Source organism: Antechinus flavipes, chromosome 5, assembly GCF_016432865.1.
Source record: "Antechinus flavipes isolate AdamAnt ecotype Samford, QLD, Australia chromosome 5, AdamAnt_v2, whole genome shotgun sequence".
Classification (NCBI taxonomy): Eukaryota; Metazoa; Chordata; class Mammalia; order Dasyuromorphia; family Dasyuridae; genus Antechinus; species Antechinus flavipes.
In genome coordinates, this window is record NC_067402.1 from 162,862,220 (window position 1) to 162,876,933 (window position 14,714).

Here is a 14,714-nt window from a genome sequence, read left to right on the forward strand (position 1 = left end):
CAGCATCACACAGCTAGTAAGCATCTGCGGCCAGATTTGAACTTGGGAGGATGAGTCTTCCTGACTCCAGACCTGGTGCTATATCCACTGTACCAACACACTTCCCCGACTGTAGCTGGCTGCATTGACTAATGCGCTGAACAGATTTATGGCTGATTCTTATCCAGCCCCTTTGTTGATTTTAAAGGGGGAGGTAATCACTTATGTGTCAGGAAATTCCAGATTTCATCCAGACAGGTAAAATTCTGTGTTGTTATCCCCATAATAGCAACCGCATCATTAGTAAGAATAATAAGGGCCAGCCCCTCCATAGTGATTTAAAGTTAGAAAGTACTTTACAAAACATAGTTCATATCAATCTAATAGAAAGTCAAAAAGTTCGTTCTTATGGCAAATTTGCTAATTCTGCTGCAACTAAAACTTACTTTCTCTTTGATCTTCATTGAAGATGGGGAATGCTTAGCCCCAAACAACATAATTTCTATAAAGTGTTTTGAAATCCTTAAAAGAGAAATGCTAGATAAATACTTATTTTTTATTTATGGGCCTGAAAATGTAGCTTTCGAGGAATATTCTAAAACATCATTGAGTGTCTTTTGGATATAAAATTCTGTTTTGCTATTGCCTTCTGCTCATTTAAAGTCTGGACACACATCCTCTTAAAATTCCCCAACCTTTAATTTTCTACTTTTATTTGATAATTCCTTCTAATGCCCTCTTACTGATTAGTTAAATCCAAGCAGGAAAATATATTAATAGAAGAACCTCTATGAACCCAACAAAGTGTTGTGCCTTAGTTACACCTCTAAATGCCCAAATTGGATATGGGTGTAGGGGGTGGAAGTGTCATTCCCTTCTCATCTGGAGAAGGGCCTCAATCTAGCCAGGAGAGGGCAGTGTTGGACATGTTGTCCCATTGGCTCACAGTAGTTTCCCATCGATATTGGATGCCTTTCAAGTTGGACTCCTAACATTTGGGGAATATTGCTTGTTTACTATAAAGTTTTCAAGGGATAGCAAGAAGGCAGATAGCATTCACTATTTTTTTTGAAATTCCTCAAATAGACCCAAATCCTAGATCTTCTGAAGTGATAGCTCCTCCATTTTCATTGTCTTCCTTTGATTCCACTAAGCCAGTAGAACATTTCTTTTTAACTGGCCTGAAAGATTAAGGAGAAATAATATTAAGAAAATCTAACATATCAGAGCTCAACATGGTCAAATTTATTCAGGAGTAGGGCTGCTTTTTGGTTTATTCTCTTCTTATTTCTGTTTTCCCAAAACCTCTGTTTGGTAGCTAGTGTTGAGTTTGACATTAGATTCTGTTTTCTTTTATTATTTGTATCCCCAGTACCAACCTTAGTGCTTGGTATATAGTAAATGCTTAATAAGTGATTTTTTATTTTTAAAAATAATAGTTTGATGATAATCAATTCTTGCTAACATTTATGTAACACATGTGTCAAGCACTGTTCTAAGTGCATTTACAATTATTATTTCTGATACAACAACACTAGGAGAGTTAGGAGGAAACTAAGGCAAGCAGCAGGCAAGTAGCTTGCCCAAAGTTATACAGCTAGTAAATGTCTGAGGTCCAATTTGAACTCTGGTTTCCCTGACTCCAATCTCAGCAATCCATTTCTCCACTTGCAAAAAGTGTACATCCACTGATGTACAACACATATGATAAAATGAACTTAAGTAAGAAGTATTTACATTTCTAAATAAATTTCAGATCAAGTCTTGCCTTCATTCAATTTTTTATAGTACTTCTCTGAAATTCAAGTCTGATTTGCCAAGAGGAGTATGATATGGGTTATTATTAAGAGCAGGAGACTTGAAGTGAGAAGAGATTTGGGTTTAACCTGGCTCCCTGTCACTTGCCTGTGACTTTGAACAAGCTGGAATAGTTATTTTAAAATACAGGGCCAAGAACATTCTTTCTTGAGAAAGGGTTTCTGGAAATTCCCTTTAATTCAGTTTTTGCTATCCTTTCTGCAGCTCATGTGTTCATCAGTACAGAAGGCTCTCTTTGAGGAGGAAGACCATGTGAAGAAGCTGCAGCAGAAAGTGGCCACCCTTGAGAAACGGAACAAACAGCTTCGAGATAGGGTGAAGAAGGTCAAGAGATCCTTGCGCCAAGCGAAGAAGAACAGCCGTCGCATGGAGCTGATGAACCGCAAACTTACTGAGAAGCTGTCCTCCCCAGGGGGTCAGATTCCTCATATCAACTCCCTCAAACAAGAGCACTCTCATGCTGGCTACCTTAAAGTGTAACTCAAGACACTGTACACAAAAGACCAGTCCTTTTGTGATTTGGCCTCTTAAATTGTCACCATTGGGAGCTAGAAAGGTTGCTGGGCAGCCTCAAGTTAGTGGAGCTTGGGTATCACACTTTTGTATCAAAGGGGCATTGAAAATTAGGGTAGTTTATATATGTATATATTTTTAAATCCCATAGAAGATATTTTTATTACACCTTTGGTATAGCCTAATTATCCTCAGAATACAGAATTAGCCCTACTTGTGGGTTGCTGGACTTCCTCTCCTCAATTCAGTTCAATTAAATACACATTTATTAAGCATCTGTTATGTACAAGGTACATAAATACCAGGAAGATGACAGTGAAAAATGACATTCTATGCTCTCAGAGTTAATAATGCACACAACTAACTATAATACAAGTTAAAATATGATCAAGTATATGGGAGATCTAAAAAAAGAAAAGTATGAAAGATTCAGAAAAGAACAGATCACTTTTAACTGGGAAGAATCAGGAGAGATTATGGAATAAGAAGTTCTTGAGTTCAGTTTTGAAGGAAAATAATTTTTTCTTTTTTCTTTCTCCTTTCTTTCCCTTCCTCCTTCTTTCTCTTTTCTTCCTGCATTCCTCTTTCCCTGCTTTTTCCCTTCCTCCCTTCCTTCCTTCCTTCTTTCCTTTTTTCTTTTCTTCCTCTCTCCCTTCCTTCCTTCCTTCCTTCCTTCCTTCCTTCCTTCCTTCCTTCCTTCCTTCCTTCCTTCCTTCTTTTCTCCCCTCTTTCCTTCCTTCCTCTGCTCTTTCCTTCCTTCTTCCCCTTTTTCCTTCCTTCCTCCCCTCTTTCTTTCTCTCCTTCCTGCTCTTCCCCTTTCTCTTACTCTTTTCCTTTCTCTTTTTTGAAATTGGATTTCCCTATCTTGCTTAGGCTGAAAGTATAGCAGTTCTTCATTATCCTGATCCCAATACCTATCAGCATAGACATCATATTTATGTTTGACTTATCAAGGAAACTAGACCAGATTTAACCCTCCTTCTGAAGCTCAGAACTCTCAAACCCAATTGATTTCCAAGCTCAGTCTCTTCAACAGCACAGACTATGGGTATTAACCACTCTTTCTGGAGAAAATGATTTCAGTTAGCAGAGATGGAGAAAAGGGCATCCATTCTGAGCATGGATGATAATGATGATGATGAAAATACTTTTCATCAGATGCTTTTCTGTGTATATGGCTTTCCTGTCATTGTCTAGTCACGTTGAAGGCAGAATGGATTTCTACAGTCCTCTGAGACACAGGCAAACAAAATCCCAGGCATAAATGCATACTTTCAGATCTTGCCTCAAGTTCTACTGCAACCCACATATAGAATTAATTACTTTTCTTTTTAAACCTGAAACTGAGGATGTACACTTATTGGGGAAGTGGTTAGAATGGATTTGTGAGCAGGACTAATTAGCATCTGTGATTGCTTCTAGCAGAGATTCTGGGAAGTATATTTCACAATCTCTAGACTAACCAAAAAAAAAAAAAAATCAGGATAATGAGTCTCATTCTTAACTCAGAGAAGAATCAATGTGCTTCCTTGATCAAAAGATTGCACTTTGAGTTTTAGATTCCACTATGACCTTAACTTGTCATTGGCCAGGCTAGATACACTGTTCTAGGCACCAGGAATAGAAAAACAAGTATTAACTAGTCCCTGCCCTCAGGGTGTCAGGAATCATGGCACATACTGTATATTTTTTGACAAGTACATCTAAATTCACTTGTATTTAGGGAGAAGCAATAACAGCTTGCAAGGGGGATTCAGGGAAGTTGGTATTTGAATTGAAGTTAAGGATTCTGGGAGGCTCATAGAAGGATGGAGTAAATTTTGGTATGGGGGATAACTTTTGTAATTGAACAGAGTATATGCATCCTGGTGCCTAATTTTCTCACCCTTTAAGTAGAAGATTAAACATATTTAAGTCCCTATGTCCTGTGCCTACAATTACATACACAAACACCCTCATATCATTTCATAGCAGTAAGATTCTTTCTTTCTGAATTTTCACTAAAATTTAATGATTCCACTACAGGTAAGGGAGTAAGCAGAGGAGATGGGTGAATAGTTGACAGAGATTAACTACAGGTGAGTTCTAATATCAGTTGCTTTGAGCTGAAGATACCTGTACTAATCTAGGGGTGCATGAGTATGTCATAAGAGTTAAGACCCCTTATTGAACCATAACTTTGAAATCAGTGATTGAGGCAGCAGAACAGATTAAGAGAGTTATGAAGACTTGGGGTCAAGTCTCACCTGCCATATAGTGTGGTTATCTAGTGCTGGACAACTCACCACCTCTCAGTACCTCTGCTTGGTCGATTGGGTTTTGTCCTTAATTCTCAAAGAGAACCAAAATGATATCACTATGTTGGGGTCAAGGTGCAGTGTGTCCAAGTGTGACTGATTAGACCAATACAAACTCAGAAGTACCTACTGCAGGTTGGACACAAATATCTATGACTATTTGGAGTGGAGATCCCTCTAAGTTTGTGCATCTCAATCCTGCTTGGCTCATAGGGCACAGTGCCTTCTTTGATGTGGCCATGCCATGCTGGGCAGTCCTGTGCCAATGTACTCTTTACAGTGCTGTAAGACTCCAAATGACAGAAAGATGCGGATCTGCCTTGGTAGTGAAAGTCCTTTTATTAGGAGTTTCCTACACTGATGAAATCATAAGTCTGCTAAAACAATAACAATTTGTTGTTGTTCAGTCATTTTTCAATATATCTGACTCTTAGTGGTCTCGTTTGGGGTTTGGCAAAGATACAAGACTGGCTTATCATTTCCTTCTCCAGTTCATTGTACAGATGAGGAAACTGAGGTAAATGATTAAGTGATGTGCCTAGGTTACACAGCTAGTAAGTATCTGAGCCCAGGTTTGAACTCAGAAAGATGAGTCTTTCTGATTAGAGATCAGCACTCTCTATCCACTGCACCGAGCTACTCAGCAATAACAAAAACAACAAAATCACAGTCTTTCCATTTATGAATTCTATATAACCTGGCTCCATTTAGTGCAGTGTTCTATGTGCCCCCAATTTAGAGATCAGATGACAACATCTTTGGGACTTCATTCTGTTTTTATTTGCTTTGTGGGGATTCTTCCTTTCAATGAAAAGAAGTGAACTAACCCAGTAGCATCCACTTAGGCTCGAGATGGTCTTTTCCATCATAGTAAAGTATCAGTTCCCACTCTATTCCTGTTCTGAGGATTTTTGTGTGAGAATTTTCATTCCTTGATGACTGCTACTAGATATATTCACACATCCATTTGAAATGTCCTTCAATATCCACATAAGATCATATTATATGTCTCCCCAGAGGGCTAATTACTGCTGGTGAACTCAAGTATTTTTTACATTTCTATGATTTTATTCATTCAATTTCTTTGCCTGAAAAATGCCTGAATTACTAGATAATGAGGGGCTGACTTTATGCATATTTGATAAAGTTTCCATTATGCTGTTAAAATGCAAGACTTATAGCTGATTCTTGGTCATTGTTTGAGTATTTGACCTTACCATGCATGTGTCTTCTTCAGCCCTTGGTTATGTCACTGATGGAAGTTATGAGATAAATTACTTGCTATCACAAGAAAAATTCTGTCTCCTGGACAACACATAGTCTTTTTCATTCTAAATGAAAATTGCAATGGGAATTCCATTCTCTGGAGTATTGTTCACATGCAGATATAGTCAAGTGCCTCTAAGCCGCATTCAGCCAGCACTCTGGACTATAACAATGGAATCACTTCTTCCCACAAGACTAGCCAAAACTTTTCTCAGTATTCATCATTCAATTCAGTTTCCTCTATAGGACAAACACTCTCAAAAGTCAGTTGAAGGGTTTTAGGTTCCCATTACTTTATCTTTTTTCTTCTTGGGGACATTATATTAAATGACTGAAACTCATGGATGGTTTTTAGCAGTTGCTTGATGAGGTATGGATGTAGGGACCTAATAGATACTTGGTATTTTGTGCTTTTTTTCAATAAATATATACAGTAATTACAGCTGTAAGATGATGTGGTTTTTTTTTTGGGGGGGTCACAAAGTCTCTAGGCTTTCAATCTTTACATATGAAAAAAAAGCAACCTAGACTTTATTGGAAGTGTCATATCAGTGGGGAAACTGAGAATAATAGTAGAGGGAATCAAGAATCAGAATTCCTGACCTCAACCAATGGCTCTCTCCATGGCTTAGTCTCTGAGCTAACAAAATTGATGTCCATTTCTGCACCTGCAAAAATGGTTAGTGCCAACCTTTACCTGACGCCTCCAGGGACCACACTACTTCATCAATCACTATTTGAAAAGGGCATAGAGCTCTTGTGCTGAGAGCAACCATGTAAGTACAAGGTATTATTGTGAATTGTCAACTCTTCACTCTCAAGCTTTGTCATCTGCTAATAGAACTAGTATGTAATTATTTTACCAGTTGCCTAGAATCACCTAGTGTTTTATACACATTAGCCAACCTTTCCTAGAAATATCCTACAGAGGCTACGTGTTGCTATAGTTTCCATTATGTGGCTATGAATAATTCAGGTAGTTTGATCAAAGTCACACACAGTCAGTCAGCAAGAATAGTAAGAGTTCTAGACCCTCGTTGAATGGGGAGTTCATTGCCCCCAGTATCCCCTCTTGAAGGACATACTTTATACTAGTTAAATAAGAAATTCATATCCCACAACTGCTTCTTCCTATTTGGTTTTGTATCTCTAAAAATGTTCAAGGACTAACTGCAGTTCTTATCCCTTTTATAAATAAGGTCAAATCTGCACGAAAAAGAAAATCAAAGCTCCCACTACGCATCTACAAACCAGAACTACTACTTCAATAATATGCAGTCTCCTTTGTTTTTTTTGGTTACATAGAAACAAGATCAATGCTTATAGTGAGAGCAAGGAAGGTAGCTTGGGAACATAGGTTTGGAGTATGTGATGTAATCTCCATCAGAATAAGAACTTTTTTATATTTTAGAAATGAGAACTTAATTTTTAAATTTTTAATTAATTAATTTTATTTTAGCTTTTTATTTACAAGATATATGCATGGGTAATTTTTCAGCATTGACCCTTCGTAAAACCTTCTGTTTCAACTTTTCCCCTCCTTCCCCCTATGCCCTTCTCTAGATGGCAAGTAGCCCAATATATGTTAAAGTTAAAATATATGTTAAAAACAATATATGTATGCATATCCATGCAGTTATTTTGCTACACAAGAAAAATAAAACTTAGAAATAAGGTAAAAATAACCTGAGAAGGAAATCAAAAATGCAAGTGGACAAAAACAGAGGAATTGGAAATGCTATGTAGTAGTTCACACTCATTTCCCAGAGTTCTTTCACTGGGTGTAGCTGGTTTTCTTCATTATTGAACAAATGGAACTGATTTGGTTCATCTCATTGCTGGAGATGGCCACATCCATCAGAATTGATCATCATATTGTATTGTTGTTGAAGTATATAATTGTGGTGTTTTTCTTCTTTAAAATAATAATTGTTCTCTCTGGGAGAGAGCAGGTTTCTTGGGGAGGTTTTCTGGAGGCAGTCTTAGTTGAAGTTGAAAGTAATAATCACCTCAAAATGCAGCCAGGTGATAAAAGTTCAGATCTTTTATTGCCTCCAATGTAGCTGGTTAGTTTAGAGACCTATCTCTCTGCTTGGTTCCAAGAGCTCCCTCCGAATGTCTCCAAATCCAAAGGTTTGTCCTTCAGCCCAGCCAGCACAAAGGTGAATCTGTCTTGCCTCTGAGAGAGGGCTTCTGGCTCTCATTTTCCCAGAGTGCTCCTATCCGACCCCAGTCAATGTTCCCAAGTAAAACTCCTCACTCAGAGAGGGCTGCTGGCTGAACTCACTTGACGCTCCCCTCTCAATCTAAATTCAGCTGAACTCTCCTGACTGGGCTCACTGAAGCTCTATTTATGCTCCTTCGAGAGAGGGATTGTGGGATGCCAGAGAGAGGGATTATGGGTTTCTCCTTAGAGTGCTCTCTGGCCCTAAGAGCTTCAAGGGAGGTATGAATTCGGATATCTCATAGTAAACCTGAAATCTCCCAAACATGTGAACTCCAATGAGTAAAGGTATGAATACAAGCATTGTATCAATTAGTTCTACTTAGTACCTTGTTTCAGGTTCTGGCCCAAAACATCTTGTAAGATCAGATCAATAATCTATCAACTCTAATGAGTTAGCAGTTTGTAAAGATTCTAACATATAATGATCTCTTGGTCCTGCTCATTTTATAACATCAGTTCATGTAAGTCTCTCCAGGCCTTTCTGAAATCATCCTGCTGGTCATTTCTTACAGAACAATAATAGAATATGAACTTTTTGAGAGCAGGGTCTGTTTTACTTTCCTATCTGTGTACACAGTGCTCAGTATAGTGCTTTGCCCATGGTAGTGCTTAATTGATACTGTTTCATTTATTCGTTCATTCACATAGTTTCCAATCATCACGAAGCTAGCATTTGATAACATACTATGAAGATGTTTCATTCAGGTTTAAAGGAACTGCCAGAAAAATCAAGATAATCAAAGGGCATGAAAAAGGAAAAAAAAATCTATGTGTATTTTCCTATTTCTTCATTTTATGTCTCTTCCCACAATGAGAGATCCTGTGTTTTGGTTCTATGGTGTTGAAACTGGTTCCTGACTCATGAAAGCTGATTATTAAATTTTCAGTGTGGTAAGAGGGAAAAAAAAACATTTATTAAACACATTTATGTATCAGACATTGTATTAAGTGCTTAAAAATGTCATTTCATTTGATCTTTACAATAACTCTATTTTGAACCTCAATTTTCAGCTGAGGAAACTGAACTGAAGCAAAAACTTAAAAAGACTTTTCTAGAGTTACATACTTAATAAATATCTGAGGTAAAATTTGAAATTCAGGTCCCAGAACTCTGTTCTCCATACCATCTTCCACTTGTACCTTGCAAATCAGAAAATGCTACCAATTAGAGCTGGATTGATTGATTGGTTAACTATTTAGACTTAATAATGATTAGTAATAATATTGATTAAATTTAAAAAAATTTTTTGAGAGCTGGTTGTTTATTCCTGGTTACTGTTCACAGTCAACCTGGTTGGCCATGAAGAACAGTTTCTCCAGTGACCAATAGTTGTCATCCAGCATCTATAATAGGATCAAAGATGTTCAATTGGAAAGGTCTAGCGCTCAACAAATCCAATGCCCTCATTTTCAGAGAAAGGGTAACTGAGAACATGAAGTGATTTGTCCAAAATTATAAATATCCAAAGGAGTCCTCTAGAGGAAACAATTCCTTATTACAAGCGCAGTCCTGATTGTTCTCTAAGATTTTGGCTTTGTTGGATTACATGAACAATAATGGTTCATATTCCACTCCCTAAAAAATGTCTTGAGATTCTGTGTCAGCAGGGGTGTGCTGGTAAATGTTTAACAAACTGCCATATGTGTGTGTATGTGTGTGTGTATAATTTTCTGCATCACTTTCTTAAGTCTAGACAATCAGTAAAACAATGAATCAAGTGTTAATGCTTACACTGAAAATTGAACAATTGGCTCTCACACTTCTGCTTGTTAGTTTCCAGCTGGCTTGTTAGCCAGCCAACTAACCAAAAGAGAATTCAGTTCCCCAAACATTTCTTAAGCACCTACTGTGTGGACTGAGAGAGCCAGTTCTTTTGGGGAATACTCTGAATGAGTTCTTTGCTTCTTCTCCCTCCCCCTCTCCCTCCCTCCCTCCTTGAAGCCTACATTTTGCTGTTTTCCTGCTCATTTTAGCTTTTCTACCAGACATTGAGCCCAACAAGGAAGGAAGAAACAGTGAAACTCCCATCAGTTATTCCCATAAGTTTTTTTTTCCTGCATCTTGCCTACAATTTAGGAAAGAGATTATGGAAAGAACTTGAAATAAATGACTAAAATGAAATTTGTTAGGTTGTTAGATATTTTCCCTTATTTTTATTTTTCATATTCTCTGTAAGGGAATTATGAGCTACTTATATTCTGCAGTGTTCATGAAGCAGACTGACAAATAACATAAACATTTCTATCTGCTCCATTAAAGTCTTGCTTTAACTCCAAAGCCTCATCCTGGCAGGGAGATAACTGTGGTTTCTTGAAGGCTTCCCCAATGGGGCCCAAGCTCTGATGGTGGCCTCCCAAGTTAGCAAAGCTTGGAGTGCAGCTCTGTCATTCAAGGACCAGTCTAGTTAAGATCAGAGAAGTCCATTTCCAGAAGATATGCCCCAAAGTGATTTTTTTTAAAGCCACAGAAACTCAAACAATCATCTGCTAAGGCAGTTGTTCTTAACTTTTTGTGTATTATGGACCCCTTTGATAGTCTGGTGAGGGCTATTGATTTTTTTCTTAGAATAATACTCTTAAATACATTTAAATGAAAGGAGATAGTTCAGTTGAGCCTTGTAGTAAATCAGGAATTCTCAGAGGCAGGGAAGAGGTATTGAACACCATTCCAGGCACGGAGAACCACAATTATAAAAATATAGAGTCAAGAAGTGGAAAATAGCGTGTGAGAAAAAGAGTCTAGGTTGGCTGAATTGAATTGCTTATGAAGCAAAGTAATATATAATAAGGCCAAAAGAGTATTTTGGAGCAAGCCCATAAAAAGCTTCAAGCATCAAATAGAGAAATTTGCATTTGATCATAGGGGCAGTAGGAAGTCACTGGAGCTTGTTAAGCAAGGACATGACATTGTCAGACTTGTGTTTTGGTAAACTTTTTGTACTTTGGCAGCTATGCGAAAGTTGAATTGTAGGGGGGGAGAGAGAGAGAGAGAGAGAGAGAGAGAAAGAGAGAGAGAGAGAGAGAGAGAGAGAGAGAGAGAGAGAGAGAGAGAGAGAGAGAAGAGAGAGAGAGAGAGAGAGAGAGAGAGAGAGAGAGAGAGAGAAGAAGAGAGGGAGGGGGAGGGAGGGAAGGGGAAGGAGAGAGGGAGGGAGAGGGAGGAGGAGGAGGAGGAGGAGAAGGAGAAGGAGAAGGAGGAGAAAGAGGAGGAGGAGGAGAAAGAGGAGGAGGAGGAGGAGGAGGAAGGGTGAAAGAAACATTAGATGCAAAAATCCCATGACAAAAAAGGATGGAGTTTAATGCCCCAGTCCATACTCATAGTTATTGTATGATGCTGTGAGAGGACATTTAGACTCTTTGACTCAAGTTTCTCATCGAAAAGCATTCATCTTCCTTCTGTCACCTGAAGACTGATAGAGGACTCACTTTTAAATGTCACTCAGATGCACTGAGCTCCCCTTAAGGAAATCATAGTCTAAACACCATGGGATTTTTGCAGACAAATTTTTTTTAAATGCAGTTTTTTGTTTGGTTTGACATTAAGGCTCCTTAAGGCAGTTTCTTTGCCTGAAGTTAATGTCAGACTCCTGTGTTTAGCTTGGAAGTGGGTGGCTAATACAAAGCATTCAGTTACCCAAATCTAAGACAGAGTGGAAAATTTTTCTCAGCATAAATCTGCAGAAGTAACTGGTCTGCCCAGAGAATTCCCTATACTGTTTATGCCCGAAAAGAATATGTCAGTTCTATTTATAGGATTGTTGGATCATAGACCTAGAAGGGACCTAAGAGGCCATTGAGTATAACTCCTTCATTTTGCAAATGAATAAAAATGAAGCATAGATTAGTTAAGTGACTTGCTCAAGATCACATAGCTAGCAAGTGTCTGAGCCAGTAGTTGAAGTCTTTCTGACTCCCTCATCCTTTACACTATCCATTGTATATTCAGATATGATCAATCCATCTACAATAACTTATAGCAACTTATTTTGGGTGGCTAGCTCAAATTTGTGGGGATGTTGACAACATTCTTAGGAATTCATGAACCAACGATAGAGGGAGTCCCCTTCATTCTTTTTGATCACAATTTCTTCCCCTTTATTTTTGACCCAGCTTTGATGAGGGAAGTTAAATATTTAATGTTACAGCAAAATGCTGGTTCAGAGTAGGCACTTAATAAATATTTGTTGATCGATTAATTGATTATAGCTGTTTGCTCTCAGAATTAACTTTTTCTCAACTGTCATCTGCATCAGTGTGGCAGTGGATTGATATTACACCTCCAGCAACCTGTTCCCCTGCCAAACCATGACTGAGGTGCTATGAGCAGCATTCAGCAGAGTAATTTGGGCAGGATGAGTGGTGAAGTTTCCCTGAGTGCTTCTCAGAAAAGTCAATGATATGAAGGAATGGAAAACTTCACCAGGCCGTCAGTCAACAGGCATCTCCCTAGCTCACTAATAGGTCCTTTGCTGGTTTAGCCTGTCTGCCTAAACAGGAGTGTGGCTGCTGCACATAATACAGCTTTTTAGAACCACAGGTTAAATCTGGATGTTGAAGGGACACCAGAGGCGAACAGCAAGCCCTCTCGTCAGAAGTGCTAGTTTTCCCTGAATATCCCCTAAACCCCAAACATGTGAAGGCTTCTCTCCATGGAATGGGTGGATAAAAAAACCACCATTTTCCAATAGCCATGGAAAGCAGCTGAAGCAGGTATTGTGTAGCAATTAGAGCTTGGTCATCTTCAAGAAATTTTGTCTTCTCACTGGACTTCAGTGATTTGGGAGAGAGAGTGAGGCTGACAACTTTGTCCAATTCTGCCTTGTTTAAATCCAATTTCATATTAGGCAAATCAAGACATTGCCCCAAAGTAATGTTATTAGTCTTCTTCAAAAATGGAGGGGGAGGGGCAGCTAGGTGGATAGAGCCACCAGCCCTGAAGTCAGGAGGACCTGAGTTCAAATCTGATCTCAGACACTTAACACTTCCTAGCTGTGCAACCCTGGGCAAGTCATTTAACCCAATTGCCTCAGCAAAAAAAAAAAAAAAAAAAAAAGAAATGAAATAAGCACAAAAGTGCTCATTATGTGGTGGGCTAAACACTGGAGATACATAGGCAAAGACAGGGTCCCTAACCTCAAGAAGCTTATATTATTATAGGGGAGACAATATATAAATACACAAATCATTTAGTACAGTTGCAGAGTAGATGCAAGGTAATTTCAGAAGGAAAGGGCCTAGGGAGAAGTCTGAGGAAACCAGGAAAGGGCTTTTGAGCTGAGCCATTATATTAAGCCATAATATACATAATATACACATTATAATATATATATAATACATAATATACATATTATTAATAATACATAATATACATATTATATTAAGCCATAATATACTCCATTGGGTATAATAGAAGATAAAAAACCCATGAGACAAATCTTCATGTCAAATTTATGGTACATGGGAGTATAATCCACACAAAATAGGTGAGGCTACAGTTACTCCCTCAACTGGCTCAAATTTGCTGCTTTTAAGGAGAACTTAAGAACTACTTCCCATTCCCCATTTCTTTCTGTCTTTCTCTTTGTCCCTCTCTGTCTCTCTGTGTCTCTCTCTGTTTCTCTGTCTGTCTCTCTTTCTCTCCCTCCCTTCTTCCTTCCCTCTCTCTCCTCCATTCCCCTTCTTCCCCCCTCTCCCTGTCTCTGTCTCCCTCCCTCTCTCCCTCCTTCCTTCCCTCCCTCCCTCCCCCCCCTCTCTCCCCCTGTCTCTCTCCGTTTCCCTCCCTCTGTCTCCCTCTCTCTGTCTCACGCACCCCATACACATATTTGTTAAAAAATAAAAGACTGACAGAATCAGAATCAAAACTAAGAGTTCTTGTACTTGGGACAAAAACAAGAATATTTTGATGGTGGGGAGGGAAGATAATGGAGGCAGAAGATACTTTGATTTAGAAAGCATTCACTTTAGGAGAACGTACTTTTACTTGCTGAAATCTAGCTCCTCTCCATGAACACGCCCTTGGAATGAAGGAGGATGAGGAAGGAGTGATGAAGAGCCATGACATATAAAGAGATTTATCTCCAATGCAAGCCTCCCGCAGTATCATCGAAGCAGTCCAAAGTTTAGATCACCATCTTCTAGTAATTATTCTGATTACAATTGATAAGTTAAAAGTGTTGACAAATTAAAAATTAGAATTTTCAAAAAGAAATATTCTTATAGATTTATAAAAAAATGAAGAGAAAGTTATTTTTGCCATCTGAAAGAGCAACATTAAGTGCCAATAATCGAATGGATTTTGTACACTGTAATTCAAGCATTTCTAATTCAACTGCTCACAGGGAGTCAAATATCAGAGAAATTTAAAGTTTCACCAGCCTCAAGCTTCTCCTTTTGGAAACTCAGGCTGCATAAGTTTATCCCCTTCTCCTGCCCAATTCTACTTTCCAAAAATATTGTGATTGCTAAATAGCCCTTGGGCCAGACAGATGTTTCTAACAGCACTTTGCTATACCAACTGTCTGGTAATGAAGAGATAGCTTCTTTAAAAATCTCACAAAAAACGAGGAATAGATTATACTTAAATCTGAAGACAGACAGTGACTTAAATTATGGTTTCT

The 14,714-nt window shown here is 38.4% G+C and overlaps 1 protein-coding gene across 1 annotated transcript in view; it reads left to right on the forward strand.

The window, feature by feature from the left end:
* CCDC3 (coiled-coil domain containing 3) overlaps positions 1-6,315 on the forward strand; it is a 126,603-nt gene extending 120,288 nt beyond the window's left edge. Inside the window, exon 3 of the mRNA XM_051961430.1 lies at positions 2,002-6,315. Within this exon, the coding sequence (XP_051817390.1) occupies positions 2,002-2,277 (276 nt within the window). The 3' untranslated portion in view covers positions 2,278-6,315. The remainder of the gene's footprint in view (positions 1-2,001) is intronic.
* The last annotated feature ends 8,399 nt before the right edge of the window (positions 6,316-14,714 follow it).